We start from the raw sequence: 27500 nt of genomic DNA, 5'->3' as shown, positions 1-27500 counted from the left end.
AGTATATGAAAAAAAGCTTTGACATTCTCCCTTATATAAATTACAGAATAATTATTTGTTGTATCGTCCATGCAAAACTTCGATCAGTATGATTGAAAAGGCAACAACGGGTATAACGGGTAAAACTGGAACACGTTTAAAATATATCACCGGGTATAACGGGTAATACTGTAAGGTGTTTCATATACCGAGAATTCCATAAATTAAACACATGAACGACTTTGTTGCAATACATGGCCGAAAATTACATAAATAACACACACTTACATAGCTGACTGTTAAAAATGTTTGAAAAAAAAACAAATGACGGATATATAACGGTATTAAGTAGTTTTTCCATTTACACTGCCAAAATTGATCATTTGCCAGAGCGATTATAATAAGACAGGATTGTAGTCATTTTGTTCTTATTGGTGTTCTTTCACTTATAGTTTTACGTATTTTTAAACTAACATATTTTTTTCATAAAACTTGATAAATGGGTACAAGATTTGTGATATTTATGACATAGCACCAGTTAACATATGCCTTAATGTGTCAAAGCACCATTGAACGCACGTCTTTATCGATATTGTGCCATAGCATCAGTGTCAATAGTATTTAATTTATTATATAGATACAATAAAGAATTGTCGCTCAATGACGTCACGTTACTTCCCTAGTTTTGTTTGAATAAATTTGTATATATAATAAATGCTGCAGAAGAAGGCCGAAAGCTATAGAAAATTCAAAACAGCGTTTTTAATTTATGATATAATAATAAATAGGCAAATTTGAAACATATTTAAAAGGGAGGTAATGGTTCAAAGGGAGGCTACTGTTGCGCTAAAATAAGATTAATTAGAGTGGCCTCCCCTGATAACATTAAAAGTGGCTTTATGATTCAAAGGGAGGTAACTGCTGAACTCAAAATAGAGTCGGTTAGAGTGATGTTTCCTGATAACATTGCAAATGGCGTAAGAGTTCAAAAGGTAGGTTACTTTTATTCTCAAAACTGAGTGTGTTATAATTAGGATGACTTCCATTGATAACATTGCAAATGTTGAAAGGTTTCAAAGGGAGGGTACTTTTGCGCTCAAAATGAAGTCGGTAAGAGTGACTTCCCTGGATAATATTACAAATGGCGTAAGGGTTCAAAAGGGAGGTAACTTATGCTCTCAAAATCGAGTGAGTTAGATTGACTTCCCATGATTTTATTGTAAATGGTGAAATGGTTCAAAGGGAGGTTACTATTGCGCTAAAATTAAAGTGGGTAAGAGTGACTTCCCTGATTGGAAATTTTAGACCATGCGACCACATACATGCATCGAGGACATATTTTATGAAAAATGACCGTGCGACCACAAACACGCATCACAGGATTCCCCTTCTCTTATTAGAAAGGGACAAATAGTTGTCCGCCCTTTTATTAAAGAACAGACTTAAAAAATATGCCACTGCCTTATTGCTAATGATAAGGAGGCTAATTTTCACAGATATGTTTTGAATCGGTTTATATACAACAAAAGTTACGCAAACTAAGCGGGTTATCAGTTACGTCCGCAATGGACTTTAAAAGGATCATATTTAACTTCTTGGAAAATTTTGAGTTTAATTTTTTTTTTACTTTTCATTCTATGTATATTTCAGAATTATTTTAATTTTGCAAAACATGAACGTTTCAAAAACGTTTTATATGCATTAGATATTGGAGATATATTTGGAACTCTTTGTATTCAAATATTAACCTGGGGGCATTTTTGCCAAAGTTTTGTCCTATGACGATAGCTTGAGCCTTTGTTCGCATAAAGATTAATAACAATGGAAAAATAGGTAGGACAGACTGAAGCCTAATAAATAAAACACAAAGTAAAACGTCATATTTTCATGTGCATTGATAGCGCAGTAGTCAGAGCGTCCGTGTCAGTGTTGTTTCATGCATTAAGATGCATGAATTATGGTTAGGTACATGTATCATTACATCTGAGTGTATATTTTTCTTATTTGACCAGTTTTGTTTCAGATAGTTACAAATGCATGAGATTGAACATTTTTGTACACGGATTGATACTCTGTTGTGTTAAGTTTTTGAAAAACGCCAAACATCAGGAAATAGCATTATCAAAAATACAATGTAATGAAGTGTGTTATATATTGATCCATAAGTTCAATTAAGAAATAATATATCCCAAACTGTGATTTTATTGCTCAATAACATCACTGTTTTGAGTTCGGATGCGGGGAATTATATCACGAGGGCGTAGCCCGAGTGATATAATGATGCGCATCCGAACTCCAAACAGTGATGTTATTGAGCAATAAAATCACAGTTTGGGATATATTATTTCGATTCTAACACGACATCAACAAATAAATGCTGCCCGTACATGGTAATTAGCTAAATTGCGCCTGATTTGTGTCCGTACTTATTGTGAGCGCGTCACATTTTTAGTGGTTACGTCACGTGTATAATGATTACGTCACATGTCTAAATATAGAACGTCGAACAGTGATTTTATAGCATAATAACACACACTTTCGGTTCTTCTATGTTCAATAGGGAAAAATGCGGGTCGTGTTAGAATTTTGAATATTTCGCAATCGAAGTGAGTTTAAAATAGTTTGATTGTTAAAATGTAAGATAATGTTTTAAAAATATCCCTTGATATGTCGTTGGTTTCTTTAAGAATAGAGAAATAAAAATGAAACAAAACAGAAATAGAAATAGAAATTTAGAAGAACAAAATATATTCAAATAATCATACTAAAGACAGACAAAGTAATATGCTTTTCTCTTAAAGAAATATAGCGCAATTGAGTTTGAATGTCTTTAAAATTTGAGTAACGTCATCAGCCGTTCGCCTCTATTTAATGATATAATCGACATCCGCTCATCAGCAAGATTGATTAACGGTGAAAACTGTTCAACGAAACTTAATAACTTCTTAATGTACCATTCGTATGAACAGAAATATAGCATCTCTGATTTTTTGTACGTGTCGCTATTAAAGTTCATCCGGTATAACATGTTACCTAACTTCATACAGAAAGTCACCATATCGAAGAAACTGATGTTAGTCACCGAGAGACCTTGCCCATTTTTTTAGTTATGTCCAGGATAGGCATAAATACTCCAATCTGGCCTATCCCTATTACATAACAAGAGCGATCAGTGATCACATGTGTCGCCTCATGATGGCCAATTTTATGTTGGGACAAGTTTTGTGACAGACGGACAGACAGACTGACAGTGCACAACTAGACTTGGTACTGATCATTCCTGTAAAGTTTGGATAAAATTGCACAAGTAGTTTATGAGGAGTAGTCCGGGCAAGCTTTTGTGTATCTGGCAACACACAGAAAAAAAAAACTTTTTATCAAAGGGCCATAACTCGACCAAAAATCATTCAACCAAAAAACCCGTGCAATATGCGCAAGGACTTGAGCTACAGATCAATCCTGTAAAGTTTCATTGAAATTGCATTAGTGGTATAAGAGATGTAGTCCGGACAAACTTTAAAAATAAAAATTATTAAAGGGCCATAACTCTGACAAAAATCATTGAACCGAAAAATGCTGATAATATGCACAACTATACTTGGTACTGATCATTCCTGTAAAGTTTGGATGAAATTGCACAAGTAATTTATGAGGAGTAGTTCGGACAAGCCTTTGTGTATCTGCCAACGCACAGAAAAAAACACCTTTTTATCAAAGGGCCATAACTCGGCCAAAACTCATTCAACCGGAAAACCCGTGCAATATGCGCAAGGACTTGAGCTACAAATCAATCCTGTAAAGTTTCATTGAAATTGCATTAGTGGTATAAGAGCAGTAGTCCGGACAAACTTTAAAAATAAAAATTATTAAAGGGCCATAACTCTGACAAAAATCATTGAAAAGAAAAATGCTGACAATATGCACAACTAGACTTGGTACTGATCAGTCCTGTAAAGTTTGGATGAAATTTCACCAGGAGTTTATGAGGAGTAGTCCGGACAAGTTTTGTGACGGACGGACAGACAGACGACGGAGAAGTGATCCCTATATGTCGCCACTACTCCGTAGAGGCGACAAGTAGTTTATGAGGACAAGCTTTTGTGTATCTTTCAGCACACAGATAAAAACACCTTTTTATCAAAGGGACATAACTCGACAAAAAATCATTCAACCGGAAAACCCGTGCAATATGCGCAAGGACTTGAGCTACAGATCAATCCTGTAAAGTTTCATTGAAATTGCATTCGTGGTATAAGAGAAGTAGTCCGGACAAACTTTAAAAGTAAAAATCACATAGAACCGGAAAATGCTGACAATATGCACAACAAGACTTTGTACTGATCATTCCTGTAAAGTTTGGATGAAATTGCACCAGTAGTTTATAAGGAGTAGTCCGGACAAGTTTTGTGACGGACGGACAGACTGACGGACAGACAGACGACGGAGAAGAGATCCCTATATGTCGCCACTTCTCCGTAGAGGCGACACAACAATGGTTGGTGTCAGAAGTTTGATTCTATTAAATACTTCTAACCGCAATCCAGGAATTTGTAAAGAAAGCCATTGAAAATCAAAACAAACATGTACGAGGATTGATCAAAAAGTTCACCGCCCGATTTACTTCCGGTAGTCAGGGAACCCAACTAATGGTCTCTATTTTCAATATAATCGCCCTCTACATCAATGCACTTTGCCCACCTGTGCTCCAAATTGTTTAAACCTTCAAAATAGAACTCTCATTTTTGGTCCTAAAAGAACAGAAAAATTAACTGCTTCCATGACACCTTCATTGCTTCCAAAACATCTACCACGAAGCTTGGTTTTCAGTTTCGGAAACAGGTAGAAGTCTGTGGGGGTCAAGTACAGAGAATAAGGGGGATGGGGTAGAATTTCAAAGCCGCAGTCAGTTGCAGCAGCCATCGCAACTTGAAGTACCGGAAGTACATCGGGCAATGAACTTTTTGATCAATCTTCGTATATTGCCTTAAAGATTATCCCTTACTACACCGGTCAATCGGACTAAAAATTAAGTCATTGTCAGCCCTGAAAGTTTTTTTAATTAAAAGTTGTAGATTAAAATCTATGTAAAGTGGTCATATGGACGTCAGTTTTATTTTGGCTACAGGTTTGTGACTTTATATTTGTAAAGAGAAACATTCTTTCTATTACACTGGCCTGTCCCCAACAAAACCGTAATATATATAAATGAATGAATGAATGAACCAATGAAGTGGAAAATTAATGACAGAAGTTTCCGTGTCGGTCTTAATGTTCAATTGGGGGGAGGATATTTATTCAAACATTATAGGAAGAGGGATGGGGAGAAAGGGACATATTCATGTGTGTCAGAACATGGAGACCTATAAACAGATAGCCGACTCAAATGGCTTGCATGACTTTCAGGACATTATCAAAATAATAAAACAAACACACCAGGTATAAATATAATAAGCTTTTAATATAAACAAATATTTTTTGGTCAAAACAAAAACATGTTAACATAGATCTATAAAAGAAATCATACGTCTCTTTTAATTTCTAGATAATTATATTGGATTTTTGTTAACTTTTGCTAAAAACATATGACTTAAATATCTCTTTATAAGTATAATTTGTTGTACAGATTTTGCATTGGTTACAGAGATATTATCGTAGTTTGTGTTAAACACAGAACACATACATATATGTACACATAAATAAAAATATAATATCAAATGTTATACAAGTAATATATGACCTTACAAACACAATTAATCTTTTGAATATTTGACATATTATCGTCTGCTAAAAATAAGAGCTTGACTGTTTGTTAGAGCTTCTATGGTCTCTTCCCCCAGGTTAAATGTTAAATGGGTACTAAATGTGTTAAACACAGAACACGTACATATATGTACACATAAATAAAATATAATATCAAATGTTATACTAGTAATATATGACCTTACAAACACAATTAATCTTTTGAATATTTGACATATTGTCGTCTGTTAAAAATAAGAGCTTGACTGTTTGTTAGAGCTTCTATGGTCTCTTCCCCCAAGTTAAATGTTAAATGGGTACTAAATGTGTTAAACACAGAACACATACATATATGTACACATTAATAAAATATAATACTAAATTTTATAGTAGTATTATATGACTATACACATACATTTAACCTTTTGCACATTGGGAATATTTTCGTATGCTGCACTGTCGTCTGCTTTATTTTGAAAATTGTATCCAATTTCCTCGAAATGCAAATTCGACTTAAACAGCACGGAACCTTATAAATAAGACGCCAAACCGTTTCTAAAAGCTTCTATGGTCGCTTCCATCAGGTTAAATGGTCAATTTGGTACTTAATATTTACATAATTATAGATAAACCCTGAGTAGAGGTCCAAATATATATATAATGTGTTTGAATTTATTTGCGACGGAAATTAGATTCAAATGTTATAATATAATCACTTAGATAAATATCTGCAAGCTTGAAAATTCACGTCTGCTAAATATGTCGTTTGCTTAATTTTTCAATTTGTATTCATTTTTCTTAAAATTAAATAAAATTGATTGTCAAACAGCTGAGTACCCGACAAAACAGCTAAATACTTTCATTTAGCGTCTTGACGTGTATAACAAGCTGTATATGGTCACTTTAAGCAGGTTAAAGGTTAACTGGGTATCAAATATTTACATATATAAATAAATGCACAGCACTTATAGATTGTGAACAAAAACTACAAAAATATACAATGAGAGTTAATCAATTAATGAAAAAGAAATCGGTGGAAATGGTATTATTGTTTTATCATTTTTGTACAACATGCTCACAACATGCTCGTTAAAAGATTGATTAGTAATTTAATTTATTATAAATTAAAAACTAAAACTTGTAACATCACGTACAAGTCAACACTTTTATACTCGAAAATGTCATGTATTCAACACTGGTTTCCATAGCGACCATCAAGTTCCAATTATCTAAGTTTATACAAATTTCAATAGCTGCAGAGTATATTATATACTATATAATAGCTCTATATTTGATATAGGTATTTGATATATTTAATTCATCAAGTAAGGGATTTGACATTTCAATAACTGTTAAAACATAGTAAAAGAAATCACAGCTGGCGATTTTAATTGTATCAAATTGTTTCCACTTGGAGTTTAATCTCATAGGGATGTCTCCGTGTCCAAAACGTAAAAAAAATAAAAAATGATATTATTTGTAACGACCCTGATAAAAAATGTACGGAGCGTGTGAGCGTTGAGACTCGTCATAAGTGGGCGGCGCAATATGTTGTGACGTCACATTGTGCATCGGCGCAGACGGCTGAATATATGCTTGCCTATTGTCATAATACGCGCTATTAATACCACCATTATTCTGGTTTTGCTGGAATGAATCAAATGCATGGTTTTCGCGCGCGAAAGAATTTGAACTGGCAATGTTTGTATTCCCAGCAGCGTTTCTGTCTGCGCTACTACTGTGAGGGGTGTGACGTTTCTTGTAGATAAAGATGCCGATTATAACAAATAGACACTACAGCTACCACACAACCAATCACAATTCCCCATACAGACGAGTCCCCTGCGTCGTCTTCTGGAGATTGTGTAGATTCCTCGCAAATTCCTATAGACGATAATAAAAAATAGTTGAGCCGCTCCATGACAAAGCCAACTTAATGCGTTTGTGACCAGCATGGATCCAGCCCAGCCTGCGCATCCGTGCAGTCTGATCAGGATCCATGCTGTTTGCTATCAGTTTTTCTACTTGTTATAGGGTTTGTAAGCTAACAGCATGGATCCTGATCAGACTGAGCGGATGCGCAGGCTGGTCTGGATCCATGCTGGTCGTAAACGCACTATGTTGGTTTTGTCATGGCGCGGCTCATTTATGACAGTAAAAATACATGTAATTATTTTTCTGTTTGACACACTTTCAAGGATATATGGCGACTTTCCAGCTTTACTGGTGGAGGAACATCTCAGCCTCTCAGGTGCCTATTCGTATATTATTTCAGGCAACAACCGGGCTCCTGAGTAGAACCACCGACTTTTCGTAAGCTAGCTGGATATCTTTTTCTTCACATGAAAAATCCAGTGGCTCTGGCATGATTTGAGCCCATAGCGGTAAGGGACAAGTAGTTTCAAGTCAACAACCATAACCATCTGGTCACAGACGCCCCTCTACATGTAATAATAATGAAAATCGATAAATATTATAAATAACTGAAATGACAAATTGTTCGATTAATTTAAGAAGCACTACAAAGTCAATGTTCTGATCATGTAAGCCATTTTGAATAAGGAAAATATTTGTTCATGTTTAACAGAACAGGCATTTTATAAGGTATATACATGTATATACCGTCTTAGTAAATTAATATGAATGATAAATATAAAATGTATATATTCATTAAACACTTGAAAACAGCCAGAAATACAAAGGGGTCAGGGGACCTAAAATGAAAAAAAATGTATTTCAGTGTGACCAGATATTTCAAAATCTGTTTCACAGGCAGATAACCAGTTGCACAGCATTATTCAATGATAAATGACATACATTGAAGAAAATAATAGTTTGCATGCATTGCTCCTTCAAAAAATGATTGACAGCAATTTAAATTTTCCCCCACCCAGCCAAAATCACACCTAAAATATACAAATATGGATACTCTTCATGAAGGTGCAGCATACTCCAGAATCCGCCCGATTCCTTTAAAAATATCAGGAACACGCAGTGCAAGCTATGGCATTTTCAGAAATGACCAATAAACTGTCTGTCATACGTTTAGATTTTCACAAAATTTATCTGAAATTTCTTACTTGTTTGGCGCCAACTGTCAAAGCTTGATTTTTAACTTTTTCACCTCCATTCGGAGAGTCAGAAATACATACAAAGCTACCAAAATGCTTAGTTTCGGGTAAAAACCCAAAAATACTTTTCATTTCCTACACACAAACAAGAAAGATATACAATGACAGAGAAATATCAGAAGTTAACACCATGTCTGAGTTATTAAAAAATTTGACCAGGCCATCATTCGAATATGTCCTTTGCCCCCATATTATACCACATGTGTGAACGTACAGACCCAAAGCAAAATTATCGCATTGCATGAACCCAACCATCAAATTATACACAAGATATTCAATGGAGTAATGTACGATACCTTCTTTGTTAAACAAATAACAAACAAAAGCAAAACACAACGAAATACATGTAAACGTATACAGATAAATAATGAAAATATAACATTAAAGTTTCAAGTGTATGCCGGTAATTTTTAAAGACATAATTATGCCTCAGAAATGCATTCATTTTTATTTCCCAAAAACTTTGTAATTTTGGTGTACAGTACTTTTTTAGTATCCAAAAAGTTACTCATTTGCCTCTGTTGCTCTTTGACAATAAGTACAGTTACAGTGAATTAATATTTTGTTTGGAAGTCAAAATACTACTTTGTTTACAGTTTGCTACTTTTATGACAAATAAGTTCATATTCATCGCTACTTTCTTCAGGTAACAAGCATCTAACATTCTCTAAAATCAATATCTAAACATTATAAAATTCATATTTGTCCTTTCTTAAGAAGTAAAATTTATTTGTTTCTGAGGCAAAATTGCCATTAAAACGTAAGCTTATAATCATTAAAATATTATATCGATCAAAATCAATATCCACCGGTCGCTTCGTTCCAAAACGGTCCCCATTTACGTCACATCCGAAAAGGGCGGTAACTTTTCCGTGACACTGATTGCTTAATATCTCACGCCCGGCAAACTCGCTCCACTTCAAAATTGTGGTGTACGGTAAAACGAGCAAACGGCATTTCCGAGATAAAGCGGAAGGCCGATTTAAACGGTTAATTGTAAGTGTTGTTTATGTTTTTGTCTTGTTATTCATTTAAGTAGTATTTTTTCGAAATACGGAAAATGTAGTTCCGTGTAGGATTGATTTAGGGTGCAAATGATCTATGGTGTTACAAAAAGAAAATTATATCAAGCCGAGGGAAACTTTTTCCCCTGACGAAGTGAACGACGATTTGTTAAATATATATCTTCAAACCATGGAAACGCTCTACTCTTAGGATTTTTTGAAAAAGTGTTTAATTTACAAATTTATTAACCCGTAACAAGAACTAGTCTTTAGTGCAAAATTAACTACTCTTGGTGGATTTCTGAAATGTGTATATCGATTGTGGAGCCAAAGAGCAAGAGATGGAGCGAAAGTTTCGATGTTGAGCGCAAGGCAATATTAATTTGACATATTGGGAGGAGCGTGGTCTATGAATTTTTATATAATAATAGCTTTAGAAGTTAAAATAGACATGATCAAATGTTTAGACTGAGATATATATACCTTTTAAAGACGTTATATCCTTTCAACAACTACAGCGTAATAAATGTAATCGCGAAGGTGTCACCTATGGCTGCCGTATAGATTCCATTATTTATGTTCAAAATTTAGATGAGGCCCGATCATTGAATCATATGCATGGCGTAATACAGGATGCCACTTATTCGAGGTCAATCATGATTTTTGACACGGTTATGTACATTTAAAAACGTGTGTCCGTGCAAATTCGACAAAATCAAATATTTTCAGTTCTACCGCGAACAAATGTTTCCGAGCAGGTACATGTAACGCGATTGGTTCCGCCAAATGCTATGTTTTTCGAAAAGTTAGATATTAAAGATGAAGAACAGAGACAAAATTATGCAATACAGGGGGCACATAAAATGGATCACTACTACCGAGTTCATTTTACTATGACTTTCTGTAATTAATAGCTCTAACGTATATAAATGTTCAGATCAAAAACAAAAAGCCATGTTTGCATTAAATAGAAAGCCTTTTGTAAGGTGGGAAATCTCTATGAAAATGGTTGACAAAGTGACAGTCATTCTAAGGATATGAAATATGATAAACCAGATCAACAAGGAAAGGCGGCGTCCAATGAACGCCACCCCCACACGTCCAGCAACAAGAACCGGTGGCAAGGAGCCCAGGAGGCCCTTAAACAAAAACAGGACAGAGGGCAATCAAAGAAAAAGATAAATGACTACTTAACAGGCTCACAAAGTAAAGGGGCATAGGGGAAGGGTATACGAGACCCGTGTAACGGGGGTTGGGGGTTATATTAGTGTTTCTGTTATGTTTCAAGATACTTCCTTTCTTATTTAGCATTGTTGTTTAGTTTACTATTTTCCTCTCAAAGTATAAATGGAAATGTTCACTACTGCATATGGTCAGTACAAATCTTGATTAATTTAAGAAAAAAAATAAGTTAACAGAAATATCTGTAAAATTTTGTTCGTTTATTCAGATTATCTATGAACAAACCGAACGTAATAAAAAAGGTAGTGCTCAGTCGGTGTACGGACTAAAATTATTAATAATTGAAAGACCTAGTTATAGTAGAAATAAAATTAATATCTTATCATATTTCTCAGGCTTCACATTTTAGTACGTCTATTTTAACTTTGAAAGATTTTATTTGTAGAAATTCGTAGACTATGCTCTTTACACCAACTTAATTTATGTCGCCTTGCGCACAACAACCGACCTTTCGCTCCATCTCTTGCCCTTTGGCTCCACTACTTTCGAAAAAAATCGATATCCAAATTTCAGAAATCCACCATGAGTAGTTTATTTTGCAACAGCTTAGATCATTGAAAGCCTAAAACAATCCTACACGGAACTACGTTTTCCGTTTTTCGAAAAAATACAACTTAAAGGAATAACAAGACAAAAACATAAACAACACTTACAATTATCTGTTTAAATCGGCCTTCCGCTCTATCTCGGAAATGCCGTTCGCTCGTTTTACCGTACATCACAATTTTGAAGTGGAGCGACAGTTTGCCGGGCGTGTATCTGGTAAAGGTTACACCGTGTAATCTTGACAGATTGACCATTTCTTTCTTGTTTTGAGACATCAATCAATTACTTTACTTTTCTGCAATGTTCAGCATGTGTGAAAATATTTCATTTTTTTGTCTTCAATCTGTTTGTTTGTTTGATTGGGTTTGACGTCACACCTACACAGTATAGGTCATATGGCGACGTTCCAGCTTTACTGGTGGAGGAAGACCTTAGGTGCCCTTCCGTACATTATTTCAGGCACGAACGGGCACCTGAGTAGAACCACAAACCTTCAGTAAGCTAGCTGGATAGCTTTCTCACATGAAAGAATCCAAAGTCCCTGTTGGGATTCGAACCCACAGAAGTGAGGGGCAAGTGGTTTGAAGTCAACGACCTTAACCACTCGGCCACGGACACCCCTCTTTAATCTGTAAATGTCTGTAAGTTAGAAAAGAACAACATACCTGATGGACACTGTGATAAACCTTCAATTCCAAAGTAGCAGTTTTCTTGTCTAGTACAATATGGTGAAGCTAGAGGTTTAACATCTTGGCCTTTTGAACACCAACTACATCCAGATATTCCGTGACAGCCGCTAAAAAACATTAGTTGCATTTATACAGGTGGTAAACATGTTTCAAGACTGATATTGATAAAATCTATAACTACATACTTTTTCAATATAGCTGTTCATTTATCTAAGATTATGTGGGGGAAAATTAAAGATCTTTTTACTTTTTTTGTTTTTAATTGGCCAATATTATATAATTAACACATCATTGTGATAACAGATATTGTCAACTCAAGAACTGGAAAATTACAATATATATGTTACCTAAAGTGATATAAGAAATATTTCACAGGAAATGTTCTTAATGAGGGCGATACTAGTATTCACGATCCGAGGGTGATACAACAAATTGTTTGCCGGGGAACAATTAGCCATGAGGGTAAAATTCATGAGGCGAGGGTGATATAACAAAATTCTCCACGAGGATAGTCTCTATGAAGGTGATATTCATTAACTGAGGGTATTTTAATAATTATATCCGGGAAATATACTCTATGAGCGTGATATTCATGAGCCAGCCGAGGGTGATGTAACAAATATCTCAAGGGAATATACTCTGAAAACTAAGGGTGATTTTTATTAGCCGAAAGTGATGTAACAAATATCTCAAGTAGAATATTCTAGAGCTACGACGGTAAGATTCATGAGCCGGTAAGATTCATGAGCCGAGGGTGATGTTACAAATACTAGTATGTCCCGGGGAATATTCATTGTTAGAGTGATATTCATGAGCCGATGGTGATGTAGCCACTATCTCCTAGGGAATATTTTCTCTGACGGTGACATTCATGAGCCAAAAGTGATATTGCAAATATTTTCTTAGGGAATATTCTCTATGTGAGTGATATTCATGAGCCAAAGGTTATATTGCAAATATCTCTCGGGGAATATTCTCTATGAGAGTGATATTCATATATTCATGAGCCGAGGGTGATGTAACAAATATTTCAAGGGGGTATTCGAGGGTGATATTCGATCAGAACAAATTATAGGTCTATGGGAGTTTAACAATAAAATATATATTCAGATATATATTTTTAATGAAACTGTGTGTCCAAAATATTAATTATCAAATCATTATAGAGAGAAAATATACCTCATGGACGTCTGTTTTTCGCATTCTGTTAGGAAACATCTTTGAATACCTTTGATCTTCTCCACTTCAGAAATACTTTCTGTCTCTAGAGCTGGGGTGCGAGGTGCGCAAGTTGGCGCTGCATCTCTAAAGAATATATTAATCATATATGTGCTTTAACTCATAACAAATTCTCAAACAATAAAGCAATAAAACAGCTATTATGTTTTTGTTGGGTTTTAAATCACACCGACGACTTTAATGTCATATTGCACTGCCTACCCCCCCCCCAGATTAATTGGTCAAGGAACACTTCAGATGGTATTTGACTTTACATTTTGAGACTGTTACAAGGCACAAAAACGAAAAGCGTTGATTGTCTGAGGCTTATTTGGCCTTTAAAATTTCTGTATGTTGTAAATCAAGTATGTAACATACACAGAAAGTATATACGGTTACCTTTAAACAAAATATCAACATTTACATATAAGAACGTTCATATTTATATGACAGTTGCTTGTTAATTATTATTTTACTTTAAAAATATATCTTAATTTATTTTAGTGAAGAACTGCCAATAACAAATCAATTTCTTATTACAATAGCATATATATACATATTTATTTTTAGTACAGGGCTGTTTAGAATGTACCAAGTTATATGTGATTAACATGTATACTCACGCAAGCAGCTCGTATTCGTTCAGACAGTAGTTAAAATTAGTGGTCGTATAGCAGAGGCAGTCACATTTGGACCTTTTACATGCTAACACACTTGGCGATTGCCCGTACGTCTGAAATATATTGTTGTTGAAATAGATACAAATATAGATAAATACAGAATCCCTAAAGAAAGCCCAACACGGCAACATTGAAAATGTTGCAGACTCGGTTTGATTGAGCCTGTTCATGGACGGTACTGGAAAGTGCAAGTTACCGTCCACGCCCCCTAGCACCGGCTTAAGCAGAATTCAACATTTAAACATGAAATAGTAAAATTTAGAAACATCCGCAGATGTTTTCATACGGCAGTTATCATGTTCATATTTTTCATATATAAAGCAAGAAAATGTATATAAAAAAGGAAAATCGCCTTCGTTTTTACAAAAAAGCTTGCATTTGAAAATTTGCTTATCGAGTAATATATAATTCAAATTTTCATGCACATATAAGAAGGCGGCAAATTATAAAGAATGCCACTACGTTTTTCAAGACTTCTATTTAGAGGCTATTTCCTATTGCAAAAGTTATGTTCAATCCGATACCGATATTATCATTTTTTTATATATAAATGTCCTTAATCTTGGCTACATTTGTATCAGTTTTCAGATGGTTTGATAATCAGTTCCAGATATCACTAGAGTTCCACTGATAAAATATGTTAGATATAAATACTTACCTTGCAGCATATAGTTTGTCCTGGTATATAAAGCTTCCTTTTTATTATAATGAAAATGTTCGTGTTTTCAACTGGTCGGATTTCATACTTGGCATATGATGACAGCCTGTCGTATTGAGATGAGGATGTCGTCACCTAAAAAGGTTTATACTATATATTAAAGTACGGCAAAACCCAAACACCAAGCAGTATCAAAGTACGGCAACCTGGACACGAAACACTTAAATAATATGGGCAATACAAGCCCGGATACCGTACGGGCAAAAACCGGACACGTAACAACATTAATGTTCGGGCAAGTCTGGACTTACAGCATCATCGTGTATTTATTTACGAATATTCATATGATACTTAATTTGAAATACTATGCACCTTTTTCTATAATCAGTAGAAATTTATAAATTTTTAAAGAAATATTAAAAGTTCTTTACAATTTTCTAGAAAAATAAAACCATATCGCAAAAGTCGTTTTATTCGAATTACACATAAACAAGACTGATGTTAAATAAACAAGCTTAATTACACATAAACAAACATGATTACACATAAACTAAACTAGCAGGATTGCACATAAACAAGGATGATTTTACATAAACAAGCATAATTACACAGAAACAAGCATAATTTCACATGAACAAACATGATTTCACATAAACAAGCAAAATTACACAAAAACAAGTATAAGAAAGAAAATAATCTAAATGAAATCTTACAGGTAAGCACATCCTACACGAAAGTCACAATACAATCTAATTTGAAATATCAACTTACCCTGTAGCTATATTGCTCTTTTATATTTTCAAAATCAATACATTTCGATTTCACCATGACATTGTTGCTAACTAAATCGTCTGCAATTGCAGGTTCCTGAAAACACATGGATTTATATAATGATAATACAGAGATTTTTTTTTACAAACTCATCAGTGTGGGTCCTAGGACTCGCTGGGCTATAAATCTATGAGTCCCAAAATTTAGCCGGCAAATCCAAGTTACAAGGCTTAATATTGCTTTAAATAGTGATATGAAAGGTATATTAGCAATGGAATTGAGAAAAAATGAATTTGATTTCTACATTAATTACAATGCTTTTGATACTGAAATTATTCAAAACTGTCAAATAAATTTAATAAGTTTATTTCCATTAATTTAGTTTGATATTAATTAAAACTTCATTTTCCATAATATTTTTATGCTTATCTATAGTATAGCACATTATTATTTCTTATCTGTAGAAGATTTGCATACCTAGAATATAATTGACATAACTTGAACACAATTTGGTATTTATTACCAAATTCCTGTCAGACAGGACTCCCTAAAGTATGCGTCCATAACATGCATATTATTTGAAACTTTGCATCCACAACAAATTCATTGAGTTCTGGACTCAGGATGCAGAGGTAAAAAATCACTGTAATATTTACTCTGCTTAGTCTGTGTAATGGATTGTAGCTGTCATGGTATTTTGTTAGTTTGGAGAGCTTCATTTAAACAGTTAATAAATATATTTGTAAACATTTTTACTTTATAGCCTAATGTGATGTCTCATGACTTTATTTCGATCTATCAGCCTCGAAATGAATATCATTTGCAATATTCCCCAAGGGCGTGTAATCTATAGACTTAAGAAAACGTAATGTTCTAGTTACAATGTATAGTTCTCTCACCTGGACGCCCTGCACACGTTAACTTTTTACTATATTAAAATGTTTTACAATATTAATATGTTGGTTCGGTATAAAAAAAAACAACATGTCTCTCGAGGTAATAGTGCACTTAAGCATCCCTTGAACTGGAATAACACCCAATACGGAGCCGAGGGTGTTATTTCAGTTTTGGGGTTGTTAATATGCATTGTTACCCTGAGCGACATGTGTTGTTTTTTATAATAATAAGTGGAGCTGAATGTGGAAGCTGAACGAGTTCATTCAAGAAACTTTAAAAAAAACTGATAAAGAATATCAAATCTTCTACACTATACCTTGTGTAAGAAGTGTAAATAATTAAAAAATGTGATCACAAAAAAACAAAAACAAAAAAAAAAGACAAAAACAAAAAACACTTAATGTCAGGAACTTAGACTTTTAATTAACCATTTGTGCTGGTTAATCCGGACTACCGAATATAATAAAACTCGTGATTAGTTCAAATACCTTATACGTAAGATGGACATTTTCTAAATTAGGATGTTTCGTTGATGGTTGCACAAAGTCACGATGTAGAACGATAAAGCCGCTGTCATCTATCAGAAAGCATCTATAAAAATATTGCAGACATTTTATTGGTCAATGTTTTGTAATAAATATACATGTATGTGTACATAAGCGTTTTAATTTACAAAGAACATTCGATTCTGATTTCATGAATTTAAGGAAAAAAAAGACTTAAACTGCCATAAATATAGCAATTATTTTCTAATTCACTTGCTTAAACGAAAATGAATTATTTATTCTATTTAAAAGCTGTTGGGTATAATAAACAACGAGACATTATTAGGATTGGGCCAATTGCATTGCTTTTATTATATCGAAATGTACAGGAGTAGCTTCAAGACAATAATTCATACTATCTCATATTTAAGTATTGCACCAAAAGAAACTGCACCTAGACAATACTAACTCATATTGCCCGTTGTTACATATTTCCTCATATTGAAGTATTGCACAAAAAGAAACCGTACCTAGACAATACTAACTCATATTGCCCGTTGTTACATATTTCCTCATATTGAAGTATTGCACAAAAAGAAACTGTACCTAGACAATACTAACTCATATTGCCCGTTGTTACATATTTCTTCATATTGAAGTATTGCACAAAAAGAAACTGTACCTTGACAATACTTACTCATATTGCCCGTTGTTACATACTTCCTCATATTGAAGTATTGCACGAAAAGAAACTGCACCTAGACAATACTAATTCATATTGCCCGTTGTTACATACTATCTCATATTGAAGTATTGCACAAAAAGAAACTGTACCTTGACATACTTACTCATATTGCCCGTTGTTACATACTTCCTCATATGCAGGTATTGTAATTAAAGTATTGTACAGATATGACATGGTAAAGTCGGTCCCCGCTATCGCTATTGTGCGTTTCGAAGATCTGGAATATATAGATCATCATTTTCTTTTAAAACTGCCTGTCTCACAAAACATATTTTTTGAAATACATTAAGTATATGATATCTTAGGATAAGTGTAAGTTCAATACTGAACTTATTGAACGAGTTGAATACAATAATATCATGCGAGCCTCTGTGTATTTCGTGGGTTACAAGGATATATATATAGAGAGAGAATTTTCTCGGTTTATCTTTACTGGACACTTTTATTTCAGAAAAGCTGTGTGCCACTGTGCACATTACAACATTTTTATCATGATATATGGCGATTAGTGGCATTATCCCTTGCATAATATCATTATCATAATTATGTATGTAAATGAACACGCACAAACTTTATTTCTATATTAGGCGAAAGAAACATAAGCTTTATTTCAATATTGGGCAAAAGAAATGCAAATAAACGTAAATGATTTCATGACTTTAATTCTTTACATGATGTTTACAGTAAATTTATTTATATTTTACCCCGGTTCTGTGATTGCCGTTGATAAAGTGATAAGATATCCGGATCCCCAAAGGTCTTCATAAGGTGTGGAAAGAACCATCTTGCCTTTGTTAGCAATTGATCTTTCATACCTGGAGAAACAAAACAATATGTAATTGGCATTAAGACAGAACGTCTGCTCTATTTGTTTGCGCATGCGCATATAGAAAATATTATAGTTCAGTGCAGCACAGTTTATTCAGCAAATCGGCATTATAACATGCCTATGATCTATTTAACAAATGAAAAGTGAAGAATATGGCCAAGACAACATAAACATATAAACAGTACATAATACAGTGCTTGCACATAATTAATATACATATTACCTACACAAATTGTCACAGATATACAGTATAATGAAGTGTATTTATATAATGCAGATTAAAAACAGCAAATCTTTTCCTTATTTGAAATGCTTCATACAAATATTTGGCAGTTTTACATAATACAGGACATAATGTTTGCAAATAAGTTTTGCCTACTAGGCCATGAACAATTACCTAAATATTTTGTTCTTATTTCTGAATATGTAGGACATGTTAACAAAAAGTGATATTCCGATTCACATAAATTGGTATTACAGATTCGTCAATTTCTATGTATACCTTGATATCTACCAACCTCAATTTCTAAACTATGAGAACTTAATCTAAAGCCTGACATGCATTTTTTAAATTTATCTATATTAACACATTCCAAATATTTTTCAAAACTGAAACATTGTTTATACATTCTCTAATATTCCAATTTGGACATGTCTTCTATTCGAGTACGTGCATGCCACTTTTGGAGTTTGTTGTTTAACACCTAAAACAATTTTACAAAATTTGATATGAAGTTTGTCCAACTCCTTAAAATTATGAATTCCCCATACATCAGAGCAATACAAAATTTAAATGTTAAATATGTGCATGTAACAAACGCATGACCGATACATTAGAACTTTTATAATCTAAAACATTATTATCTAATATAATAATAAAGATCGGCATAGTTAGGCTTACCATGGCCGTCTTGTGATGTCATAGTTTTTCGGAAGTTGGATTCCCGGGAAAATACGCACTACACCGTCAGTGGTTCCCAGATACCGCCAAATAACCCGTTTCCCGGCTTCTATATTGTTTCTCCAAATCTCCTCAGCTTTAAATGTTGCTGTCACCGAGTTAATAATTGTAGGCTGAAAAGTCATAAAAATATTAAGCAATTTCCATATATTATCAATATATCATTCATAAAAACAAATATGTAGCAAACTGGTGAACTAAAAAACTTTTTTTTTGCTCTATTGAATTACAGCTATGTTAAATCCCTTGTGGAAGAATCGGAACCCTTCTAATTAGTTACAGTAATACTTGGCATGTTATATAGTTAAAGGCTTAATATCTCAAGAAATTTTGCACATCACGTGACATCCTGATAACTTTTACTTGTGAGATGTGAATCGTGTACATAAGCTCTTGAAAAGTAACGGAGCGTCCGTAGCCGAGTGGGTAAGGTCGTTGGCTTCAAGTCATTTTCCCCTCACCGCTGTGGGTTTGAATCCGGACAGAGATTCATTCATATGAGGAAGCTATCCAGGTAGCTTACGGCACGTCGGTAATTCTACTCAGGTCTGAAATAATGCAAGAAAGGGCATCTGAGGTCTTCCTCCACCAGTAAAGCCGGAACGTCGTCATATGGCCAATACAGTATCGTCGTGTTTGAACTAAAACCCAAACAAATAAACTTCAAAAGTAGATTTCTAAATATTTCCCGTAGTGTTGTTTACATACCCTGAATCCAGGATTATTGCTTGTCACCCCGGTTAAGAATTTTGTATACTTTTCAACTTCATGTGAAGTCTCTTCCGTCTCCAAATATGACGTTGGGTTGATAAAACCTCCTGGGGTTATCATAACAGACGACCTGTCTAAAAATAGTAACGGAAGTATAAAAGACTAGCTTAAAATCTGTAAATCACTTGTATAAATACTTAAAAAAAAAGATTTTTTAATTGCACGTGCGGATTTTAACAGACAAAGTTACACTGACACTTACAATGTCATATAGAGGTCTTCCAGTTTTATTTGTGATGTCATCAAGTGCCGGTTCAGTGGTTTATTTCAAGTATGAGCGTGTACCAGAATAGACATTTTGATCTTCCGTATTTCAAGAAAGAAACCAGTGCGGCAATAGTATGTATGTGTGTGTTGAGTTCCTGGAAGGCATGCAATCGAGGGGAAGGGGCGGAGAGGGAAGGGGGCAACTGATTTGGCATACCTTTTGTAGAATATCTGTTAAAATTGTTACAGTAAGATATCGTGTTGTCAGCAAGATCAGTTCTGTGGTAGAAAAACGTATCAGCACGCGGTTGTAATGGCTCAATATTTGACTGGCGGTCTCCCACTCCGGCAACAATGCACAAAGAAAAATTGCTTCTCGGTACCTAAAAGAAAGAAACTAAGTGTTGTCTATTTTTTCACAGAACATTTTTAAAGCCTCAAGCTTGTGTTTTGTATATACATGTATCTAATGTGCGTATTGGAATGTAGTATGAGTGAGACCAAAAACAGTGTTGGAGCACCACACTAAATACCATACCGGATAAAGAGTTTGAATGATTAAATGCTATACTAGAAATCTCGCCTTTTCACCTAACGGGATGAACTTTTCAACGTCTAATTCATTATATTTTATTCAACACTTTCAATAAATCTAGTACTAAATCTTCAATATCCTCTATAAAATTACAAGGGAAATGTTCAAGATGAAAATTGATTCAAGCTAAAAGATAAATAAATATCACTTACAGGAGTCCAGGTATATGTAGAATTTATTGACTTTGTGTGTATTCCTTCATAGTCCACAGACCCTCGTGAAAAAGTCCGTGTTGAGAAAAATGTCTTACTTCCGCTTATCCCACTGAAAAAAAAGACAAACATATATGTTAATAAATAACAAGGACTTTCCTATTATCCATACCAATTTTTTCCTATAAGTAAACGCGAAGTCAATTCAAGTCATATGAAAAACGTGTGAAAGATATGCAGAAAGAATGTAGAATAATCAGTCGAGAGTATTAATAGTTCGAATGTAGAAAGTGTAGAATCATCGGTCGAGCGTTTGTAGAAAGAGTGTAGAATCATCAATGTTTTGTCCTTTGATCATTATCAACAGATAGCTGAGAAAAATTAATTGCATTATCATGTTATCTCAATCAAGTTAAAATTCATGAAATATTTGAAAGAGATTTAGAAAGTAGTAAATAAGTGCATGTGAATTTAACAGCCCCTAATATAAACTTTTTTACCTTTTCATGGATGATATGACTTCCTTGGCATCACTTTGTCTCTCTAAATGTTGAATGTCCACGTAAATTGGGTCATCGCTTGCCTGTGACGGCAACGGTAGGAGAGGATGCATCAAGGTGCGCCCTCTGCCGTCAATGATAAAAGAGTAAGAGTTCTCTCCCTGGCGGAAATAGGTGATATCAGACACGAGATTTGACATAGTAAGATCGGAGCAGACGACTCCGAATAAGGAGAGATCAGGCTTGTAAAGTGGCAGACAAAGCGATGTGAGTAGTCCTAAAATAAAAATTTTATACTAATTATTAGAATACTGATTGTGACTATAATCTAACTGCTCTTCATTCGATCACCTTATGCTTGTAGCCTTCTTTTATCACATGACACAAAATAAAAACTCTGCTATGAAGCAAAATTGTTTGAGTTATTACCCATAACACCACATAACTTCATGTTTTAAATTATTTGATCTTGTATTCTTATTTTTTCTTTTATTTGTTTGCTTAAATTTTCACTACAGATAACAATTACATGTAAGTGTAATATATTATCTTAATTTTAGCTAAGGGTGTTAAATCAAATATATATCGAGCAACTCACGAATATTGTCTTCACTCATGATGTATTGTAAGTCAACAAGGAGATGGCATCTAGACGGTAAGCAATCTGACCCACCTCATGTCTATACCGTGTAAGTTATTAATAAGTATTTGTATATGTGTTGTCTTGTCACCCGGTACGGCCCCAGGTACGGAACTAACCAGTCTAGAAAGTAGTTCTTTTAAATTTTGAAGTGGGACCAATTAAAATCATCTCTATTTTGATTAGTCATAATTAAAGTGTTTTAATTGCATCTGAGTAGTTTTTGTGTGTTATATGATTACTTTAAAAGTAGTTTTTGTGCAGTTTCCAAGACCTCATTTGTTGGCTGAAGGATAATACATGTATTTACCGCCAGCTGTCAGGAGTTTTTAAAGTGGTGAATTTAAACAGAATGATCGCTAGCCGCATGAGTTCAAACCCTGTCAGGGGCAAGTCGTTGTTTCATTGAGCAAGAAACTTTACACACATTGCTCAGTACTGGTTGGTTCCAGGAACGGATTCGAAAGTGTGTCTATAAGCTTATAGCTTCCTACACAATCGAACTAAAATAAATTCTGTATAAACCAAACAGAATGAAGATTTCTGAAAAAAGTAGATGGCTACCATATTATATTTCTAGCTTCATTTGACTCAGTGTTGATGTTTAAAGTAAAAAATTGTATATAATTCATTAAAAACATGAACATACGTAATTGACTGGGCCAAGACCTTGAGAAGTTATTTGAAATAAGCCGTGTTTAAGCTATACGAACCGATTTCGGAGACGTTTTGCATTCGAGTTATCATTAAGCCACGGTTTCCACTTCTAGCAGAATTTACAATATTTTTGAAAAATGCATTTTCATATACCTACGACCATATCTTAAGTAAACTTTAACAAAAACAGTACTGAATTTATTAATTATATCACATGAAGAATTTAAGGAAAAAGGATTAAAACCTTAACTAACACAATATTCAACTGAAGTTTTGGCAGGTTTAGCCTTGTTTATGCAAATGTGCTGACGGCTTTATTGAACATGGAAAGATAGAAAATTCATTCTTTTCAAGATACTGATACTGCGCGCAGGCACACACACACACACGCACGCACGCACGCACGCATTTATGCTTATTCGAATTTATAACCTAAATTACCTAAGCCAAACATGTCGTAATATGGTACAGTGAAAGTGGCCTCTTCCTGGGTGCTGCCCTTGCTGAATTTGTTGTAATATGATGCCATGGCCGACCGAAGCTTGGACGGATCCCTTATATGTTCAAATATTCCTTTCTGAAAAGTAAACGGAAATTGTTCACCTTAAACACATGTTAAAAGTATGGTGGCTGATTTAGAACGCTTTTGTGCGTCGTGTTATCGCTAGCCACCATACTAAAGTGCTTGGTCCGCGCATAAATACTTTTTCAATAAGCATAGCCTATTCTTTTGTTTTTATTCTAATGAAACGCTTAGCGATCGCATGCAAGCATTATAGGATTCTTCCCATGCGACTATTGCAGCCAAAGGCAAGCAGATTCTACCAATGCGACCATTGCAAACCAAGGCCAGCAGATCTTACCCATGCAACTATTGTAGACTAAGGCAAGCAAATTCTAACCACGCGACCATTGCAGCGCAAGGCAAGCAGATTCTACCAATGCAACCATTACAAACCAAGGCCAGCAGATCTTACCTATACAACTATTGAAGATCAAGGCCAGCAGATTTTACCCATGTAACCATTGCAGCCAAAGGCAAGCAAATTCTACACATGCAACCATTACAGACCAAGGCAAGCAAATTCTACCCATGCGACTATTGCAGCCAAAGGCAAGCAGATTCTACCAATGCGACCATTGCAAACCAAGGCCAGCAGATCTTACCCATGCAACTATTGTAGACTAAGGCAAGCAAATTCTAACCACGCGACCATTGCAGCGCAAGGCAAGCAGATTCTACCAATGCAACCATTACAAACCAAGGCCAGCAGATCTTACCTATACAACTATTGAAGATCAAGGCCAGCAGATTTTACCCATGTAACCATTGCAGCCAAAGGCAAGCAAATTCTACACATGCAACCATTACAGACCAAGGCAAGCAAATTCTACCCATGCGACCATTGCAAGCCAAGGCAAGCAGATTCTACCCATGCGACCATTACAGACCATGGCAAGCAAATTCTATCCATGCGACCATTACAGACCGAGGCAAGCAAATTCTATCCATGCGATCATTGCAGACCAATGCAAGCAAATTCTACCCATGCGACCATTGCAAGCCAAGGCAAGCAGATTCTACCCAAGCGACCATTGTAGACCAAGGATAGCAGATTCTTTTCATGCGACCATTGAAGACCAATACCAGCAGATTCTATCCATGCGACCAATGTAAAACAATGCCAGCAGATTCTACCCATGGTACCATTGCAGACCAAGGCCAGCAACCTCATATGTGTTGTCTCATCATGGTAAGCACTGTTCACTATTCAGTCAATATACATGTATCTATATTTTCATAATTGTACTAAACGTGCTGAATGGTTTTGTCCAGATTGAAAGATAATTCAGATGATATTAAGCTGTGTGGAAACTACTGACACAGACGCATGTAAAGTACACTTTAAAATTTGAATACCAAAATACCTGAATTTCGCCTTTTGTTGAATCACTGTTTGACTGATCAGCCATTTGTGTTAGCATTAATATTGCGGATTCTGGAAGTGCTGTAATATTTTAAAATAGTGTAAAACATGCATGCAAATACTAAACAAAGTAAGCTCCATCTTTCTTAATATCAAAAGCAAAGGAACATCAATGTAAGGATTTTTTTCAGTTCAATATTAATGGCATTCGTACAAACGAACACAATAACCAAGTTTGAAGTAAACTGCTTTGATCATTGCCGAGAAAAAATACCGAAAAACGAATGTTTATCAACAAACGCGGCCGCTCGCAAGTGGGTCATGACATTGAATATAGTTCGATTTTAATTATCCGAAAATATGTGCAAGCATTAGTAGTATATAACCAATATATGTACATAATGCCAAAGTTGTTAAGGCTGTTGACGGTAGAGGTGTTGCGGAAGAGGTAAGCTACTGCAAGATTATTGAGATTTTCAAATTGGGGCGTTTTTAAGTAAGCAAAGAGAAAACATTAATTTATGTAGCAAAAGATAATACAAATAACTCTATAAATCTATTTCGATACATTAAGTACTTTCGTATGTGGACAAGAACATTTTCTAAAGCACGAGCAAGAAAGCTGATTATCAAAACTACTGTCTAAATCAAAATGATACAGTTGATATGAAATTACGTAATTAATGATAATTTCATTTTATAGCAACGCATTTCTTGCACATTTACAAACTCAATCATTTCATTATTATACCAAATAAACGTCTAAATTTTAGTAAATTGTTTTCTGCAGTAATGATAACTGTCCTGAAGTCTGTACGTCGTAGACTTTCCATAGCTTTGTGCAGACACCAAAGATGGCAGAGGAAAACGGAATTGCAACGTATGATACCGTTTTTATATGCTGTTCGTTCCTTTACTCGAAGACACAACCATGCAACCGGTTATCATTTCTTAATGAATGCATTTGCTTTAGCTTATTCAACGATAGGACCCTACGTCATCGCGTATCTGCCAAATGCTCCCAATCGAAGTGTCGGACTAGTAATCTAAGGATTGCTGGCCGCGTGGGTTCAAAACCCGTAAGGGGCAAGCTGGCCTTATAGACTTTCTTTGCAAATACTGCTGAACAGTTGCGATTTGTTGTAAACTGTAGGGGATATAACTTTATTTACATATTGTCACTGTTTGCATATATACCGTACTTCTTGTTACTGCAAGGTGTTGAAATTTTGCTCAAGAGTAAAACGTGAATGCATAGGACGAGGGTCAATACAAGCCAAGGCCAATTACTAGTATAGGGCAAAAATGAAATAACACGATTAATGCCATTTAAAGATGAATAAAGGCAATGCCTTAAAACGATATATCACTGAAACATCACTCTAGAAATATCTATTTACTAAGTCTAAGGAACCCTACAGGGTAAATATTCACTTTCAGGACAAAGACTCGAACGCCATAACAATTTCATTCCGTGAAGAGATATCGTAAAATGTGAATCTACCGGATGTGAGTGTGTCTCCGCGTCTATTTCTATTGATTTCATATCTTATGGAATAGAAAGCATACAAAGATAATTGCTTTTACTATAATACAGTTTATAGTGTCGTATATATTTGAATTCATTTCATTTCATTTAAATTGAACAACGCAGAGATAGGGTTTAGTATGTTGCCACGCCCTAATCCCCCCCCCCGCTGTCTTGCATGTCTACACGGAAAGTCTTCGCCATACAACGATCACGACATAGGTAATGTTAAAGAAAAAAACATCATAATTATATAAATATTAAATATAATGTGAATATAAAAGGTTATCAGATATTAGCCCAGTCTTGGAATAGATTGGCTTCAAATTTCTATTACATACAGAATAGTCAAGCCATTGCAGCTTCCTATATTGCAGAAGTAATGAAAAATTAATATAATGTGTTTAAAACCTGTATGAACATGTCTCAGGGCTGTATTATGTAAGGTTTTCTTAACGATTCATAAGAACGTTTCGCTTTTAACAAAAAGTTTGTCTTTTTGTGTTAATAACAACTTTACGAGATATAAATTTTATGAGTGCTTACAGGTTCCGAGTCCATACGTCAGGATTATAATCTCGTTTTCAAGGTCACCGTTCCTTTTGGCAATTAGAGATAAGGGGTCTCCGCCTGCGGTTTTCTCCCCATCAGTTAGAAATAATATCACTTTTTCTGCAAGAATAAACATGTTGTTTCAAATATATAACTGCACATTTGATAAGTTTTGTATTATTTCTTTTTCAAATAAATGTCAAAGCAAACAAATTCTCAGATGTCTTGGCTACCACAGAGGTAAGCATAGTTAAATCACACTTGTTTTGGATTGATTTTTTTTTAAATTTTGTTATTTGTCACATATATTTCCTTGACAACAATATAAATAAATCGAATATGGCAAACATGTTTACTTAAAGACAATGATGATCATACAAGTCAAATGTTTGAACC

General features: G+C 34.6%; 1 protein-coding gene across 1 annotated transcript in view; it reads right to left on the bottom strand.

The window, feature by feature from the left end:
* LOC132735074 (VWFA and cache domain-containing protein 1-like) overlaps positions 1-27218 on the bottom strand; it is a gene marked incomplete at its 5' end in the record, with an annotated part of 69505 nt that extends 42287 nt beyond the window's left edge. Inside the window, 16 exon segments of the mRNA XM_060721977.1 lie at positions 12307-12437; positions 13510-13635; positions 14172-14281; positions 14887-15021; positions 15658-15753; positions 17043-17145; positions 17888-18001; positions 18489-18599; positions 19515-19687; positions 20283-20419; positions 20770-20935; positions 21300-21411; positions 21800-22076; positions 23538-23673; positions 25026-25105; positions 27099-27218. Of these exon segments, the coding sequence (XP_060577960.1) occupies positions 12307-12437; positions 13510-13635; positions 14172-14281; positions 14887-15021; positions 15658-15753; positions 17043-17145; positions 17888-18001; positions 18489-18599; positions 19515-19687; positions 20283-20419; positions 20770-20935; positions 21300-21411; positions 21800-22076; positions 23538-23673; positions 25026-25105; positions 27099-27218 (2127 nt within the window).
* Between the last annotated feature and the right edge of the window lie 282 nt (positions 27219-27500).

Source organism: Ruditapes philippinarum, unplaced genomic scaffold (assembly GCF_026571515.1).
Source record: "Ruditapes philippinarum isolate M1 unplaced genomic scaffold, ASM2657151v2 ctg14624_1_1_1_1, whole genome shotgun sequence".
Classification (NCBI taxonomy): domain Eukaryota; kingdom Metazoa; phylum Mollusca; class Bivalvia; order Venerida; family Veneridae; genus Ruditapes; species Ruditapes philippinarum.
The sequence above is the reverse complement of the archived record's forward strand: the minus strand, read 5'-3'. Positions and strand labels throughout refer to the sequence as shown.